This window comes from Pelodiscus sinensis, chromosome 6, assembly GCF_049634645.1.
Source record: "Pelodiscus sinensis isolate JC-2024 chromosome 6, ASM4963464v1, whole genome shotgun sequence".
NCBI lineage: Eukaryota > Metazoa > Chordata > Testudines > Trionychidae > Pelodiscus > Pelodiscus sinensis.
Window position 1 is genome coordinate 129,143,374 of NC_134716.1, and position 17,723 is coordinate 129,161,096.

A 17,723-nucleotide genomic window follows, 5' to 3' on the forward strand; every position below is an offset into this window, starting at 1 on the left:
ATTTGCCTCTGTCCCTGGTTCTCCCTCTTGCATTCCTTCAATTGTTTTACCCGAACAAGTTACCTCTTCCCTTAAAAATACTCTCGGTAGAGCAGAGGAGGGAAATAGATTTTGTATCCCGCAAGAATTTTCCATTTTTTCCAAAATATTTCCTGTCACAAATAGGAACAAAAATTCAAAATCTCAAAAATGTTCACACACAGATCATCGGGGAGTGTGTCTGGATTGGGTTAGTTGAAAGGTTTCATTTCCGTTACAGTCTTTTTCATTTGCTTACCTACGATATACTCTACTAGAAATGAACTGGAATTTTGAATTAAAAAGTTGTTTTGAACTGTAAAATGGGACATTTCATTTAAAAAATACTGAAACCAGCTGCTTTGACAATTTCAAATGATTGTTTCCAAAATGCTGTTTGAACCAGGAAATACATAGATGCTGACTCTGCTCCGCAAAGAGGTTTGGTGTCAGTGAAACTCCATTTTCTGATAACTAGCTCTAACAGTAAACTCCTCAGAGCAAGTGTAACCTTCTGGTGGGCTAGATTTCACTGCTCTTTGCCGGTGTCTAAAATGAAACACCTCAACTCCCAGAGAAAGTACCTGCAGACCCAGAATTCAGTCTAAGGAATTTCAGCAAGGATTGGTGTCAGCCTCCCTCCATCGAGGTACCAAAAGAAGCTAAAGAAATGAATTTAATAAGTAACTTTATAAAATCTTATGATGAAGAAACAAATACTCTAACTTTTACAACATGACCTAACCATTGTATAACCCACAGACATTGTCTGCATAGTTACAATAACCATAAATACACGAAGGAAACAAAAAGGAAAACCAAAAGTAAGATTGAACAGTTGAGTCCACACAACACGGTAAGACGACACCAGGAGAGCCCGAAACCTGAGATTTAGTTCCCCAAAGTCTCAGTTTGCGTCTCCTCATCCAGTCGGCACCATATGCCGAGTCTGAACTCTCTCTCCACTGGCTGGTAGGGAGCCTCAGTTGGAGTCCAGGCAGCCTCTTCCTCTACTGTGGATCCCTGCTAGGCAGCCAGCTCCCTGGTTAACCAGTCAGTTAACTCGCAAGGGAACAGACTGAAAAGAAACTGTTACAAGAAAATACAAAAACTGAGAATAACAAACTAGAAATGGCTCCTTCCCCGTTGCTACATGGAGAGAGGAGCTGAAGAATCGCGCTGGCTGAGACAGTAACTAGAGCGCTTGGGCGGAAGGCCAGCAGCATTCCCAGCACACAGCGAGCTTGGGAGACGTTATTTTCCCCTGGCTACAGTTCACATGCCCATGTGCCCTGTTAGAGGGTTAACACCATCCATACCTGCGCCCTGCTCCTGGCTCAGCCTCCCCCAGCTCATGCAGGGCACCAAGCCCGTAGCAAAACAGCTGCCCTGCCTGCTGGCTCCTGGGGTCTGACCCAGCCACAGACAAACCCTGCTGGAGGAGCCCCCAAACTATCCCCCCCCCCATACTACAGACGCTGCTGGGTGTGGGGGGCTAAATGAGCCTAGTAACAATGACGCAGACACAACTCGCTCTTACTGCTCCCTCCCCCGCCCCCGGGACTCTTCGAGAGAGCGCCCTGCTAGTACCTGGGTCACCAGGGGAATGGAGTGCGGCGGCTCTGGGCCCTCAGCGTGCTACAGGAATTAAAATAGGAAATAAATGATAATGGCTTAGACTAGGGATGTTAATTGGTAACCTGTTATCCAGTCCCGGCCCGCTGCAGATGGAGCCTACTCCTGCCCCACTGGGCCCCCAGTTTTATCAGTTGACTTGTTAAACTTAATGTTTAATTAGTTAACGAATTAACGGAGATTTTACATCCCTCGCTTGGACTGTCAATTAACCATAGTTAACTCATGCAGTTAACGCAATCACAATTAAAAAATTAACCGTGATTAATGGCACTTTTAGTGGCATTGTTTAAAAATAGCGGCGAGGAGTCCTGTGGCACCTTAGAGACCAACTGAAGTGTTGGAGCATAAGCTTTCGTGGGCAAAGACCCACTTCGTCACATGCATGTATTTCGTCTTTGCCCACGAAAGCTTATGCTCCAACACTTCAGTTTGTCTCTAAGGTGCCACAGGACTCCTCGCCGCTTTTGCAGATTCAGGCTAACACGGCTACCCCTCTGATGTTTAAAAATAGACTCTCAATTAACATTTAATAAATGTTTGGATATTTTTCTACGTTGTCAGATATACTGATTTCACTTATACCTCAATGCAAAGTGTACAGTGCTCACTTGATATTATTTTATTGCAAATATTTCCATTGTAAAAACCAAAAGAAATAGTACTTTTCAGTACATCTCAACAAGTGATTAGTGCAGTCTCTCCATTGTGCAGGTGCAAATGTAGATAATTGGTTATATGACAGCACTCAGAACAAAACAATGTAAAACTCATTGTAAATAATTCTGTACAACTCGGCATCACAAACGCCAGTGAATATAAAATAGATTTTAAAAGAGGAAACGGGAGCAGGAAGTGCAGTGAGAGCTGGGGAGTGTGAGACATGCTGCTTCCTGCCTCGTGGGGATGCTGTAGATCACTCAAGCACATATCTGGGCTCCACGAGGTGGGGTTTATGCAGTTTCAATTGACCGGGGAGCATTGTCCTTTGTCTCCCAGAAATGAAGGTGTTTGAGTTGAATCTCAGAGCTGCTGTTCCTGTAGAAGCGGCACTGACCTCAACCTGGCTGTCTTGGTTCAACAGTAACGATGACTGTAGATCCTGTAGGTTTACCCAGCCTTTGCCCCAGGTTCAGGTGTTGAGCAGCATGAATAGCTCTGGTAGAGAACCAGGAGAGGGCGTACAAAGTGTAAGAAACCCACAGAACTGGGGAAAGGGAGTATGGCAGAGACAGTCACTGTCTTGAGGTTTACAGGTCCAGTTGGTACCACTGAAAATTCACCATGTAACATTCTGCAGTGATTGTGGTGCCATGAAGCCCCCTACTGTAGCTCAAGAAAGATCTCACTTGCTCCAGATATCTGCTGTGGTGCATGTTGAAGTTCAAAAAGAAGAGTTATTTACGCCTTCCCATAGCTAGGTGGACGTGTGGTCTGAGCCTGTGTAGCTATTCTTATGTGCACACAGTGCAGATCGAGCTAGGTGAAATCACCTTGAATGTTGTTAGAGAAGAAACAGACGATCCAGGAGCGGATGGAGTAAACAGAACTGCTTTATTGCTTACGCGCATTTACCTCGGACATTCAACACAATGTCGGAGTGGCAACAACCTGGTGCCACTTGCACCCTTTTATCTCTTTTAGTATTTTAATTTACATGTCCATCACTACTTTTCCTAAAACTTTATTTAGTAATGTTATCTCCCATAAAATGAACATGAATAAGCAAATAATAAATGCCATTATACCCACCCCTAATTACTATTTACAGAATTTGATTGAATTAACACTTCCTAAATCAGCAGGCTACAGAGATTACAAGAAACTTAACCTTAAAGATATTTTATACAGCCAATGAGGATAATTCCCCTTTATTTGGCTTTGGTGAGGCCACATCTGGAGTAGTGTGTCCAGTTCTGGGCCCCCCACTACAAAAAGGATGTGGACGCATTGGAGAGGGTCCAGCGGAGGGCAACCAAAATGATTAGGGGGCTGGAGCATATGAGGAGAGGCTGAGGGACTTGGGTCTGTTTAGTCTGCAGAAGCGAAGAGTGAGGGGGGATTTGATAGCAGCCTTCAACTTCCTGAAGGGAGGTTCCAAAGAGGATGGAGAGAGACTGTTCTCAGTAGTGACAGATGGCAGAACAAGGAGGAATGGTCTCAAGTTGTGGTGGGAGAGGTCCAGGTTGAATATTAGGAAAAACTATTTCATTAGGAGGGTGGTGAAGCACTGGAATGGGTTCCCTAGGGAAGTAGTGGAGTCTCCATCCCTAGAGGTGTTTAAATCTCGGCTTGACAAAGCCCTGGCCAGGTTGATTTAGTTGGAATTGGTCCTGCCTAGATTAGGGGGCTGGACTTGATGACCTTCTGAGGTCTCTTCCAGTTCTATGATTCTATGAAGCAAGAGACATAACAATATAGCAACTCCATACTTCTTTGATTTCCTAGGCTATGGAACACAGAGAGAGCAAGTTTATGTATATCAAAAGATAATACTGGTCTCGACCAGACCCTATCTTCCCAAACTTCAAAAACAAAAGGAAAAAGCACATTTAAGGGTAATGCTGTGGCTGACCCCTGAACGACGAATGTAGAACCATTTCAATAGAGCCTATTAATTTTTACACACCCCAACAATATATTCCTGAAGAAGCAGTACCTTGGATGGACTATAGGACAGGGTCAAGATCTGGGGCCGGGTTAACAAAAATATTTAGGCACTGAAAAACGCGGTCAATGGGAGTTAGAGACCTAACTTGCTTAGAGCTTGTGGAAGTCCTATTTGTTGTACATCACTCTGCATCTTTGGGCACCTGAATCATAGAACTGGAAGAGACCACGATAGGCCATCGAGTCCAGTTCCTTGCCCTCATGGCAGGACCAAGCACCGTCTAGATCATCCCTGACAGGTGTCTGTCCAACCTGCTCTTCAATATCTCCAGTGATGGAGATTGCACAACCTCCCTGGGCAATTTATTCCAGTGTTTCACCGCCCTGACAGGCAGGAAGTTTTTCCTACTGTCCAACCTAAACCTCCCTTGCTGCGATTTTAAGCCCATTGCTTCTTGGCCTATTCTCAGAAGCCAAGGAGAACAATTTTTCTTCCTCCTTGTGACACCCTTTTAGGTACTTGAAAGCTGCTATCATGTCTCCTCTCGGTCTTCTCTTTTCTAAACTAAACAAGCCCAATTCTTTTGGCTTTCCCTCATAGCTCATGTTCTCTAGACCTTGAATCATTTCTGTTGTTCTTCTCTGGACCCTTCCAATTTCTTCACATCTTTCTTGAAATGTGGGGCCCAGAACTGGACACAATACTCCAACTGAGGCCCAGTCAGTGAAGAGCAGAGTGGAAGAACGACTTCTCGGGTCTTGCTCAGAAGAAATCCCAGAGTTTCTTGTATGATTTAAGAGTTGGTAGTGGACAGACACTTACTTTGCATGCCCAAATAAGTTTGAGAGCTAGAGGAAGAACCAGAATTAGCATCTCCTCTTCAGCTCCTCATGCAGCAAATCCTCCTAAACAGTTGCACATGTTTACAGATGGGAGAGAGAGAATTAAAAGCAGAGAAATATTGATTGGAGCAGCTGTTTCTGTATTGTAAATGGTACTTTGAGTCCCCTGAGGAATGCAGAGCAGGGCTTGGTTTTCAAGCAACAGCAAATAATCAGGACAAGGTACAATTGCTTCTGCTTTTCTCCATGTAACTCGCAGTGAGCTCTTCTGCGTTAGGCACAATAGGTGGCCATGAGAGGCCGAATGGGTTCTTGGTAGGTAACATGGAAACACCACGGTCGCCCACATCTCCCTGACTTGGCTTAGCAAATCTCTTTTGACCCATTTCTTCTTTCTTGCGCCTTGATCGTGCTCCTTGTTGCTTAGCAACGGATGCAGTCGGTTTAAAAAGGCTAGAGCACAGACCTTCCATAGGAATTGTCGTATTTTCAGCACCTTTTTGTTTTCTGGTGTGGCCAGACGTTTTTAAGCGGTCACGATGAGTAATCAGCCTTGCCATGCTGTTATATGAGCATTCAGATTGCTTTATTGTATCACAGGGCCAATAAATGAGCAGAGCTGTGGTGACAAGATCTCTCTCTTCACCGTGTCCCTGTAACCTTTGCGTTCTCTTCCCCCCCGCCCCCCCCCGCACTGCACAGGTCATTGGCCTGCTTAGCTTTTTGGAACCCCCCTTTTTTATTTGCTCAGCATCAGAGCAGAGGTGGCAGTTCGACTGAGAACCAAGCTGCCTTTCGGAAGGAGACTTTAGTTGGCTGCCTGGGGCATGTTGTCGCTCTTAAATACCAACTTCATTACAGCTGCTGCGTCCCAGCCCTGCCTCCCACACACGGGCAGCATCCGAGCCCCACGCTGGCTGGGTTCTGGACATAATACGCTGTTGCTTTGCTAGTGACACTAATCAAGTCTCAAACAAAATTAAGTTAATGGCCTCACTTTGGGTCTGTCTTGGCCTGCATCTGAACCTGTGACTGATGCACTACGATCAAATAACTGAGCCGCATGCAGTATCCCCAGTGGTCAGGGCCCTCAGTTCCATGGCCCTCAAAACCTCTCTGTAGCACAATTCCCATCGACTACTGGCGTGTTACTAGCTGCTCCCATCCTTCCCCATGGGCTGCCAACATGAATGAACTTGTCACATGCAGACCACTAGCAAAATAGCACAGAATGGGCCGTCGCGCGCTAGAACCGCACCTCCAAGCCCCTTGGGTTCTGTGGCTGGCTGGTGGTCACCCACCTGTTACCTCTTGTCTTCCTCGCAGTGAGTGCCACAACTCCTCGGATCGGATCAAAGTGCGCGTCTGGGATGAGGATGACGACATTAAGTCTCGTGTCAAGCAGAGGCTGAAACGTGAGTCGGACGATTTCTTGGGGCAGACCATCATTGAAGTCCGCACGCTGAGTGGAGAAATGGATGTATGGTACAATCTGGGTGAGTAGCGTTTCAGTCCTCTGATGCAGCGTACAGCCCTTGGCTTTGCGTATAAATGGACGGAACTTTCCCTGCTACCTTAGGACTGTCTGGGTTAGGCGCTCATACAGCTGTGTGTGCGTCAGTGTCATTTCCAAAGAATGTGGGACTTGGAGGAAGGGGGGTTGTTGGTGAGTCAGTGTCAAGTTGTGTTCTTCCTAGTGAAAAGTGTTGGCCAATGCCTACTTGTTGGAGAATCATAAAGGCCGAGTGTTTTCTCTTTGCAAGTGTTATTAATCACTAGAGCGGGGTGAATTGTTTTCTAGGAAGAGTTGGTTTGCTGAAAAATGTAGTTGTGGCTGGCCCAGGATGTGAATTGTGAGTCTGATACAGATTTGCTAAGTAGTTGTGGCTACTTGTGTTTTTGAGAGAGCCTGATGTGGGTCTCCTACTGTCTTCTGTGAAGAAAGTGTTTCTGCCTTTAAACGGCTAAAGACTCAACGGAACAGGGACTTGAATTAGGGGCTTCCCCATCCTAAGTGAGTGCTCTAACCACTAGGCCAGTAGTTCTCAGCTGATGAGCTTCTTGCAGCTCAGTCCACGCCCAGCTGCAGCCCCGTGACCGCCTCGTGGGCGTAGGGGTACCGTACAGAGTGTGTGGATGTGACCCACAGAACACACAGAGCTGCCTGATGGTAAATAGGTTGAGAACCGCTGCGCTAGGGTGTAATTCTTTTCACTCATTTCCTGCCGACGGGCTATTGGTCACGGCTCTGCTAAGGAGGGAAGCTCATGACCAGTGTGGAGGGGAGGAGCTGAGTGTGAAAAGGAAAGGTCCCCGGTGAGTCTGCCTTGCTTTGGGAAGGCAGTAACAGCCCACTTTCGGTTCATAGGATGTTGGTGTTTTGACAGTGCTGATTCCAAGGAGCCTTTCCACTTGCTTTTGCTTTGGCGATTGAGACACTTCCCATCAGCTTCCAGACAGGAGTCAGGATTTTCACAGCTCAGCTAAAAAGCTCGTTAACCCCCTGCAGTAAGTGGGTGAATTGTGAGAGTGCCCAGGCCGGGGCCGGGGGGAACTATGAAGATGACTCACTGCCTTCATCCTCATGCTGCTGCTGCCCTCTCACAGGGCCCCACGTGTCCCTTTCTGCGAGTCAGAGCAGCGGCTCCAGAGAAGTTGCTTTTGAAGAGCTAGTTTTGCGGCTGGAGTAGGGACAGTCTTTGTACGGGGCTGAAATTTTCCTCTGGCCTCCCCAGCTGGCTTAGCGCAGGGGCAGGCAATAAGCCAGAGGCGGTTCCTCAGGAATCGCCCCGGTGGACTGACAGCACTTTACTCACCTGTGTATCTGCCGGTACAGCCGCTGGCAGCGCCCGTTGGCCAGCGATCACCGTTCCCAACCTAATGGAAGCTGGGGGGAATGTCACAGACGGGGACTTTGCTTCCTGCAGCTTCCATTGGCTGGGAATGGCGATCCAGCTGTTAGGTCAGTACAAGGCATCAGCACTTCGATCTACATGGAAAGAAAGAGGCAGGAAAGTGGGGACTCCCGAAAGCTCACAGAGGCATCCTAGCGGGGGTGGTTCCTCCTCACAGCAAGGAGAAGCTCTGTGGCCTTCCTAAGCGATTACGGACGCTCTTCCTTCCCGACACTCTGCAAGGGGCGTGAAGCACCAGCAGGGAGGAGCTCTGAGACGGACGCTGGCAAAATAAGCTGGCCGCACCCTGGACGTTGTGGATTCTGACGGCCCAATGTTTTAGTGGTCAATTAATTGCGTAGAGCTGGGGGAGGAGGGTTGGTTCCCAAATGGTCTGTGAGTGGGAGGAAGTGGTGGGAGTCCGAGAGAGGCTCCTTCGGTGAATTCTGGCAGAGCAGCAATGCAAAGGCCGTGGAGTCTGTTCCAGTCTCAGGAAGCCCTACTGGCTGTGTGACGGTGCGTCGGGGAGCCCCGACCCTGCACCCCCAGATGACTCAGCCAGCCGGTCGAGTAGAAGGTTTTATTGGTTCTCAGGGACACGGCGTAACAGAGGAGCGATGTGAGCTCAGACACTGAGAGCAGACAGACGTGTTCCTCTTGGGGGGAAGGGCTCACAGGCCCTGAACCCCCCTCTCCTGCTCTCAGGCTCCTCTCCTCTTCCCCCAGCTCAGACTAACTTACACTCCCAGCAACTGGTCACTCGGCCCCCTGGCTTTGTTCAGATTCCTCCACCTAGCCCAGGTGTCAGGCGACTGGGCCGTGGCCTACGTGCCCCCCTCAGGGCCCATCCCCCACTGGGCAGCACACGCACGCACACACACAATCTCTGCAGCCCAGCATAGGGCATTGGGGTCACACCCAGCAACCAGTGAATGCAAAACCAGAGTGGATCCAGTGCCAAAAGAGTGGACAGCCCCCCCTCCCCCCACGTCACAGGCTGTCAATCTTCAAAACACCTCAGCCCTGGGGAGTGGGAGTAATTCGAACCCTCGGCCCGTCAGCCATCTGCAAAGGGAGCTGGGTTTTTGCTTTTCTGATGATCCCAGGTGCAGGATGCAGGCAGGTCCCCCTTCTGGATTTCCGAAGTTCTAGCTGACTCGTGTATTTCTGTGCTCCCACGGGGCACTCGTTTTTCACACTGTGGGGGAGGAGACGAGCAGTCGTGGGTCCCCAGAGCAGCAGGGGACTGGGTTTGCAGTCTGGGAGATTGGACGTGAGGCACGTTCCCGTCTGTTGTCTCCTGGCCAGGTTACAAGTGCTGAAGATGGCAATCAGTGAGAATAATGTCCTCCCACCATCATGCAGTATGTGCTTACATGGTGGCAGCATTTAACACCTCTATTTTTAGCATTGTTCACTGTCTGTCTTGTGCAGCAATAATTGAGGAGCATTCAAATTTTGTGTCGAGGAAAGGCCCTCTGTTAGACACATCCATTCTGTTGCAAGGCTCTAGACATATGTTGGAATTTTGGGACAGGCTTGATTGCCAGCAAACATTTCTAATGCTCTGCTAAATTGTAGTTAGTAGCTTTTAGTCCTTTCCTGCCACAGCCTTGTACAGCATCGGAGACGTGCCAGCTGCGTCGTGGGCTCCCAACCGTTGGAAAGGCAGCGCCTCCTCCTTCCACGAGTTCCCTGCTCCTGTTGTTACTGTGGAATCATAGGGGCCGAACGGATTAGCTGTAGCTGACCCATCCCAGACGCATGCCTAGCCATGATGAAACCTCCCGAGAGGAGATTGCACAACTTCCCTTGGCAGTTGATTCCATTGTCCTGCTGTTCTGACAGGAAGTTTTTTCGTGAGATTTAAGGGAGGCCCCCGACTTGCGATGGGTTCTGGAGGAAGTGTCGCAAGTTGGGGGTGTCATAACTTGAACCTGTATTTACGGTAGGCGCCGTGCGCTCTTGTAAATGTGGGCCGAGGACGTAAGTCGGGTTTCCGGCCCCTTCCACACTTACAAAAATGGTTATAAGTGTGGGGGGTCGGAACTCAGGGGCTTCCTGCAACCGGAACCTGCTGTGCTGTAGTCTGAACCCATGGCCTCTTGTCTTGCCCCATGGCAAGTGAGCGCAACTTTTTATGGCAGTTGTTCAAGTGTGCGAAGACCCCCTTCATCTCCTCTTCCCAAGCTAACCAGACCCAGTTCCTACAGCCTTTGCTCAGGTGGCTTGCATTCAGTGCCTTTGATCAGCCTTGTTGTTCACCTCTGGATCCTTCCCACTTTCTCTCCAGCAGGGACCAAAATTGACCCTGGTGCTCCAGCTGGGGCCCAACCAGCATGTAATGGAGCAGTCCTGTCGCCTCCCGTGACTTGCATGCCATGCGTCCCTTAATGCGACCCAAATGTGCATTTGCCTTTAACAGCATCCCGTTGTTGACTCCTGTGGTAGTAAAGGATATTGTTGCAACATCCTTTAAGGGAAGAAACGTTTTTGGTGACAAGAATGAGATCTTTACACGCGTTTTCTTGACGAATTTCTATGAAGACGTTGCGATTGGTCTTGTGCCAACCGGGGAGCATTCGGGCTTTGCCCATGCATGCTTGGTACGCCACTGGCGCGATGGCCGTCGCTTGTGTGCACCCGATGGAGGAGTTAGCAGGCGTTCTTCTCTGTAGTATGACCATGTAGAATTGTAGGGCTGGAAGGGATCTCGAGAGGTTTTCTAGTCCAGTGCCCTGCCCTCAGGGCAGCACTAAGGCCTTGGTTCCACCAGTGAGGTTACTGAATGATGCAGCTGTGCCACTGAGAGATGGCTCATGTAGCTGTTCTGTGCTGGCAGGAGGCTGCTCTCCTGTTCACGTAATTACACCAGCCCCAGTGGCTGTGTTAATGAGAGAAACTCTCTTTGCCAGCGTTGCACTGTGCATTCTGCCACTTACGCTGGTGAAGCTTACGTTGCACAGGGTTGTGGTGGTTTCACATCCCTGAGTGACATAACCCTTGCTGGTGTAGGTAGTAGTTGAGATACGAGCTAGACCATCCCTGACCGGTGTCTGACCAGCCTTCTCTTCAATCTCTCCAGAGACGGGGATTCCACAACCTCCCTCGGCAATTTATTCCAGTGTCTCACCACCCTCACTGGCAGGAAGTTTTTCCTAATGTCCAACCTAAACCTCCCTTGCTGCAGTTTAAGCCCCTTGCTTCTTGGCCAAAGAGAATAATTTTTCTCCCTCCTCCTTGTAACAACCTTTTACATACTTGAAAACTGTTGTGTTCATTTGTGTGGGGAGAGGGAAGCACATCTTTCCTGCAACGTGGTGCCCAGAACTGGACACGATACTCCAGTTGAGGCTTGATCAGCACAGAATAGAGCAGAAGAACAGCTCCTCGTGTCTTGCTTACAACACTCCTTGTAGTGCAGCCCAGAATGACGCTCCCCTCCCTCCCAACAGCACTGTATGACAGTGTTGACTCCTTTTGCTTATGGGCCACTGTGATCTCCAGATCCCTTTCTGCAGTGCTCCTTCCTAGGTGGTCACTTCCCGTTCTGTATGCGTGCAGTTGATTGCCCCTCCCAAAGCGGAGTACTTTGCATCTGTTCTTACTGTAGTCTGTCGAGGCTAGCCAGAGCATCTCACATCAAAATACAATTTTGCGTGTTGAGACTTGTGGTCTCCGCAGGCTAGACAGTGTCTATGCAAGATACAAGCTAATATCTGTAGCACTCGTGGGCTGGATGCATTTGCCCGTCAGTCGTACCATGGCCACTACGACCGTAGACGGACTGTTCACAGCATTCACAAACAAGGAGCCAAACACAGACAGAACTTCAGAAAGTGGTGTTGGTGCCCCAGGCACTCTGTCTACGGGAGTTCACTTTGCTCTCCCCCTGGTGATGGGCTGGGTGTGATGTAGACACATCCCGACATAGCCAGGCAGGCGCATTTCCTCTGTGTCTGACCGTCTGCTCAGACGGGAGGTCGTGTGGGGTCTCAGCTGGACGCTGCGAATGGGCAGATGGTCCTGGGTATTGAATGACGTTTGCGGTGGGAGTGCTTTTCGAATTGAGACGTGTGGGCTGCTGGGTTTCAAAAGGGTTGAAGTGAAACTTGTCAGCTGAGGTGAAGCAGGCCCCAGGATAACTGTCAATGTTGAGAACTGTGGGTGTCCTCGGAGCCAGCCCCATGCACCTGGATTGGGGCAGGCCCGTGGGTGTACCTGAAGCGGGGAATCCCTGGGGTGACAGCCTGTCGCTGTTAACGCTGATGAAGGAGCACGAGCTGTTATCCGTTCCAGCAGGATGGCTCCGGGAGGGTGGATCCCAGCTTTCGAAACAGAAGAAGTGCTGTGTGGACTGTCCTATGGGTGAGAGATTCCTTCTTGGACCGGAAAGTCCCATGTCAATGAGTTCAGCCTCTCGGTTGTGTGCTGTGTCTCTTTGACTTGTCCCCTTATACTTGTGTTCAGTTAAATCTCGCTTTCCAACTCTGGTAAGTGAACTTCCCTTGGGTTTTGCTATGGACACGGCCACGTGCCTTTGCCAAGGGGCGAGCTGAGCGGAGATGCAGCCCACGACCTGGGAGGCGCTCTTCCCCAGAGGCCGCGGGTTTGGGCATTGCGGGGTCCAGAAGAGCATGGACTGGGCACCCCCAGACCCGAGTGTGGCATGTGGATTCGTAGCCTGCAGAAGGACGGAGAGCGGCCTGTGTTGCCAGCAGTTGGTGTCTGCAGGGAGTTTCTCCTGCTGTAAGACGGTGGTAGCCATTCACCCCAGGTGCCTTGTACTCCGAATGTGCCACGCAGGGTCCTAGGGAGCCTAACTCCAGGAAACGTTAACGCTGTGGGGCGTGGAGGGGCCGTGGGTTAGAATCTCCTGTTACTCGATTCCAGTGCTCGTGTGTGGAACATGTAGAAATGAACTGGCTGGGGTTCCGGGCGTGTCCCCCACAAAGCACCACAGACTCTCGCCTCGGAAGGCCAAGCTCTGGAATTCCCCAGGGTGCTGCTGAGCGCTGGAAGGGCCCAGACTGGTGTATCACAGGCTTGAGCAGGTGACCAGGGTACGTGGGCAGAGCAGTGCTCTTAGCCCAAGTGAAGAGAGGGTAAAACGTTCAGCTGGGCTGGCTCCCCCTCTCAGAAGTGACGCAGGGTCCTGAGCTAACGAGACCGAAGGCCTGTGCCCAGCCGTATCCGAGTGCACGCGGGAAGCTTTAGCATGCACCCGGGTAGTTGGTGTGCAGCGCACGGGGGCATGGGAGATTTACACCCCAGCTTGCCACCAAGTTAATGCTCATGCAGTCGACACCCACACAGCTAAACCAACTCGGAAAGTGGCTTGTAGGCTCCTACATCACGTGGCTGCTTTTGAAACCAACGCCCAGTCCCTTAATTTCATGATTACTGAATTCGTCCTCAGATTCACTCGCCCTCAGAGAGGAACTTTTCAGCATGTCCTTTGGCTTCTCTCGTTTGTGTCACTGCATGTTCGTTTGGGACTGCGCTGTGCCAGTGGCACTGAAGGACGGGGTTGAGCTGTGCCCGTCTGAGAGACGCCTGCGGTTACCCCGTGGTGCGTGACCCTGCCCGTCTGTCCCGGCACTTGTAACCCAACACACTATCTCTGGGAAAAGTAGGATCCAGAAGGGTCGCGGTTCCAAGTCAGTCTCAACTTCCACCTGTGTTTTTCTTCTACCACGTTGTGCTGCCCCTGCCAGGCCTATTCCCTGTACAGAGAAATGTAACTTGCCACTGCTTGTCTTTCTAGAGAAAAGAACAGATAAATCGGCCGTGTCTGGGGCTATCCGCCTGCAGATCAACGTGGAAATAAAAGGAGAGGAGAAGGTGGCTCCGTATCACATCCAGTACACTTGCCTTCATGAAGTGAGTATGCCTGAAGCATGTGGTGGTGGTAACTGGGTTCTCTCTCCTACGCCCTCGGCTTGTTGATGTTGCAGGTACCCTGTGTCCTGCCCCCCCCCCCCCCCCCAGCCTTTCTCAGCCTGTGGCTATAGAGACTGCAGTCTGTCCAGCTGTAACTCAGCCCTTGCCTGCAGATTGAGGTCCTGTTACTAGGCCTTGCCCATGTCCAAGGTTGGCTGTCCCCTCTAGGCTAGGTTGTGAATAAACGTGGTTCATTGTCGTCTGAAATGCGTTAGGACCCCGCTCTTGGGTTTGAAGCCCCTCGGTCTGTCCCGTGACCAGGCAGAGTGCAGGCATTGGCAGCGTAGACTCCTAGAAGTGGAGGGGACTGCAAGAGATCATTAAGTCCAGTCCCCTGCCCTTACGGCATAAACCCCCCTCCCCCCAGCTGCACTCCTTCGCTGCTAGGGGCTCTAGGGAGCAGAGGCTAATCCAGTGTCCCTGGCTGTCCTTGAGGGGGGCAGACAGAGGCCAGGGACCTCTGGGCTAGGCTTAGCCTGGAAGGGTGAGAGGTGTCCAGGAACCACAACGAGCCACCCAGCAGCAATTAGGGTCAGATCTCGGCCTTTTAGTTCAGTGGCAGTTCTGCATCTTGAGCTGTTGGGGTTCCCCTGACAACGCAGGGTCGTTCTATTCCTCCCCTCTGCGGGGCTGTCGCTTTAAAGGCCTCTCCCCGCCCCTTTCAGCCAGCGATGGTGTACGTCACTGGCAACCCCGAAGCGCTTTGCAGCTAAACTAGGGGAAGTCCTAGGTTCAGGCAAAAGCCCCGTGGCTCCTAATTAGATCATGAGATTTTCCATCTCTTGGTTTGCTCACCAAGGAGGCCAGTGTCCCGGCGGCTGAAGTGTCCGCACGCCGCTTGAGGGGCACCGGGGAACACGCTGAACTGCGTGGGGGGTGATTGCCGCACAGCAGTGGTGGGTGGAGGCCTTCCCAGTGGAAGCAGACGGGCCGGAAAAGGGGATGAGGAAGGATGCCTGAGCTGCACGCGGTGGGGACAGCGTTGGAATCGGCCGTTTTCCCAAAGATGGCAACGCTCAGACTGTTGGCCTGGGAAGGGACCATGACTTCAGTTGAAACAGTGTGTCCGGTGCGAGTCATTTTCGTCTCCCCTACACAGCCTTTGAGGGTCAGGAGACCAACAGGTCCGCGACTTCACTGGAGCAAGAAAATAGCCTTGTGCCGCTTGCACTGAGTCCTTGCTTCCAGAGAGCTTTCCTTGCAGGCAGCGGGCATCCCCTTGGGCCACTCAGGAAGAACCTGCTTGTGTCCCCAAGAGCCCTGCAGTGGAATTCCATTACACACGGGGAGTGGAGTTAAACCTTGGAAGGCCGCTTTCTCGGGGCAATGTCATAGCTTGTTCTGCGCATGGCTGGTGCTAGCTTGAGCCGCGGGAGAGCCGGGCTTGTGTCTGCGTAGGGAGGTTTGTGCTGCCAGGCTGCTTCCGGAAGCTGCAGAGCCAGGATGGAACGGCTGGCTGGCTTTCCGCTCGGCGCCTCCGCCCGCAGGGATCATTGCAAGTGGCAGGGAGGTGACATTGCGTTGAATCGACTCGTTGACTAGTCGATGGAATTTCCATAGATTAGTCGGGAGACTGCGGAGCCACGCTGCGGAGCCACAGCGGGATTAGCTCCTGGCCCTGGGAGCTAACCCCCTCTGTGACGCTGCCTTTTAAATGTGACGCTGCCTTTTAAATGTAGTAAGAGCCGCTGCCGCTGCCAGGCTCCTAATGCATTTAAGAGGCAGGAGCACTGCAGGAGGGACCAGACGTGAGCTGGGAATCTGCTGATTTCTGGTTTACGCCTAGTCACCCTGTACGCCTCTGCCCCCTGTGGAGATGGTGCTGGGGGAACCTGCTTTTAAGCTGGCTCCCCCTTTTAAGCTGGCTCCCCCAGCACTGGGGGAGGGGCAGCGACTAGTAGAGACATGGATCGGGAGTGACTAGTTGAGACACGGATCGACTAGCCAATAAGCTTATGCGTATCAGATAGTTGGCTAGTCGCTAATGTCCCTAGCGAGCCGCCTGTGACGTGCTGGGGAAGCTGAAAGAAGCATGAAGCCATCGCCTGTGCTGGCCTGTTGCGCTATGAGGGGACAGTTTGTGATGTTCCAGCCATTAGATGGCTGTAGTGTTGTACAAAGTCACCTTAAAGATCCATCCACATTTCTACACACCTGTAATGTTGGTTGAAACCCCGCCTCACAGGTGGTCTTACCTTCTGTACCGAGGTGTGGCCCATGGGGACTGGGACCTGTAGTTGCAGGCCTCACCTGTGTGTTACAGGCCTGCTCCACCTCCTGCATGTATTTATTATAATAGCATGGAGATATAGCTATCTTATAGAACTGGAAGGGACCTTGAGAGGTCATCAAGGCCCTCATGGCAGGACCAAGTACCCTCCCTGACAGATTTGCCCCAGCTCCCTAGGTAGCCCCCTCAAGGATTGAACTCACAACCCTGGGTTTAGCAGGCCAGTGCTCAAACCACTGAGCTATCCCTGGTGGCCGGTTGTCTTGTCCTTTTGTTGACTTAAGTTTGAGCTAAAGCCTTGTTCCCTCAGGGCATGAGCCAGTTACTTTTACAGGTGAATGAAGCTGTAGGGATGCATCTGGGGAATCCTGTCATGTCTGAGGAGGAAAACCCAACTCTCCAAAAGAAGAAGGAAGCCAGTAGAATATAGGAGCTGTGTTTCTCCCATGTTCTGTCTCCAGGGTGGTTCCAAGCCAGTCGTGTTGCTCTCCGTCTTGGAGGCTTCCAGCCAATCCGCTTCAGTTGCGTTCTGTTTCCCTTTCAGAACCTCTTCCACCATCTCACAGATATTCAAGGGAATGGGGTGGTGAAGATCCCAGACGCCAAAGGAGATGATGCCTGGAAGGTCTATTTTGACGAGACAGCCCAAGAGATTGTGGATGAATTTGCAATGCGTTATGGTATAGAGACAATATACCAGGCTATGACGTAAGTGACTCTGCAGGTGGTCCTTAGCTTGGACCCTTGCTGTGGCTGATGGATTTACTCACCAAGGGCAGAGTTGTGAATGTGTTGGTTGTTAATTATGTGTAGTGTGGCTGGCGTGGCCTGCCGTGTCTGGCGATGCTGGTCCCTGTCGGTTAGGGGGATGGTGAGCAGGAGCGGGCTGTCGTGCTCTGAGTCAGTCGAGTCCTGCCTGGATACAAATGTCTAACCGCAGCTGTGGGTGTATGTCATTGGCATCCACGGGGCAGTACTCGCGAGACACGCTGCAGCCATGGAGAGGAGCGTGGTCCCATTGCTCCCAGGAGCCGCTGTCCAGGGCTGATGGCTCCTCTCCCCGTGCGGCTGTCCTGCACCCAGCCCTGCCTGGACCCCAGTGCTAGAGCCGCGTGACCGGGAGGCGCTGCCAGCACAGGGCGCTTGTTCCTGGGAGCCACGGGCCCACTCTCCAATCCATTGGCCCCCCCAGCTGATGGTCCTGCCCTGCGATTTCAATTCTGAGCAGCCACATCCAAAGTGTGTATTGCAAAGCAGCATGAACGTGGTTCCCAGCGGCAAAGCGTCGCTGCTCTAAGACTCACTGACCGCTGAGTTATTTAAAATGTACCATCCCTCCCCCAAATAACACGTCTGGAGGGGCATTTGGGACCCAGACTTAACACCAGCGCTTTTTCAGGGTGATCCCGGAACCCAGGATGAGGCACCAGAGCAATCGGTGTGTCAGCAGGAGGATTCAGCCAAGAGGGTGCCCTGGCTTGCGGTGTTTCGCACTAGACTAGTACAGTTCTCGGCTGCTTTGGGGCCTTAACACTAAGCGCTGCCTGAGG

At 51.3% G+C, this 17,723-nt stretch overlaps 1 protein-coding gene across 7 annotated transcripts in view; it reads left to right on the plus strand.

Moving 5' to 3' along the window:
- Positions 1–17,723, plus strand: part of UNC13B (unc-13 homolog B) — a 341,091-nt gene that overhangs the window by 239,423 nt on the left and 83,945 nt on the right. For all 7 annotated transcript variants that reach the window (XM_075932833.1, XM_075932834.1, XM_075932838.1 and 4 more), the window contains 3 exons: positions 6,433–6,602; positions 13,768–13,883; positions 16,718–16,881. In XM_075932833.1, coding sequence (XP_075788948.1) covers positions 6,433–6,602; positions 13,768–13,883; positions 16,718–16,881 — 450 coding nt within the window. The remainder of the gene's footprint in view (positions 1–6,432; positions 6,603–13,767; positions 13,884–16,717; positions 16,882–17,723) is intronic.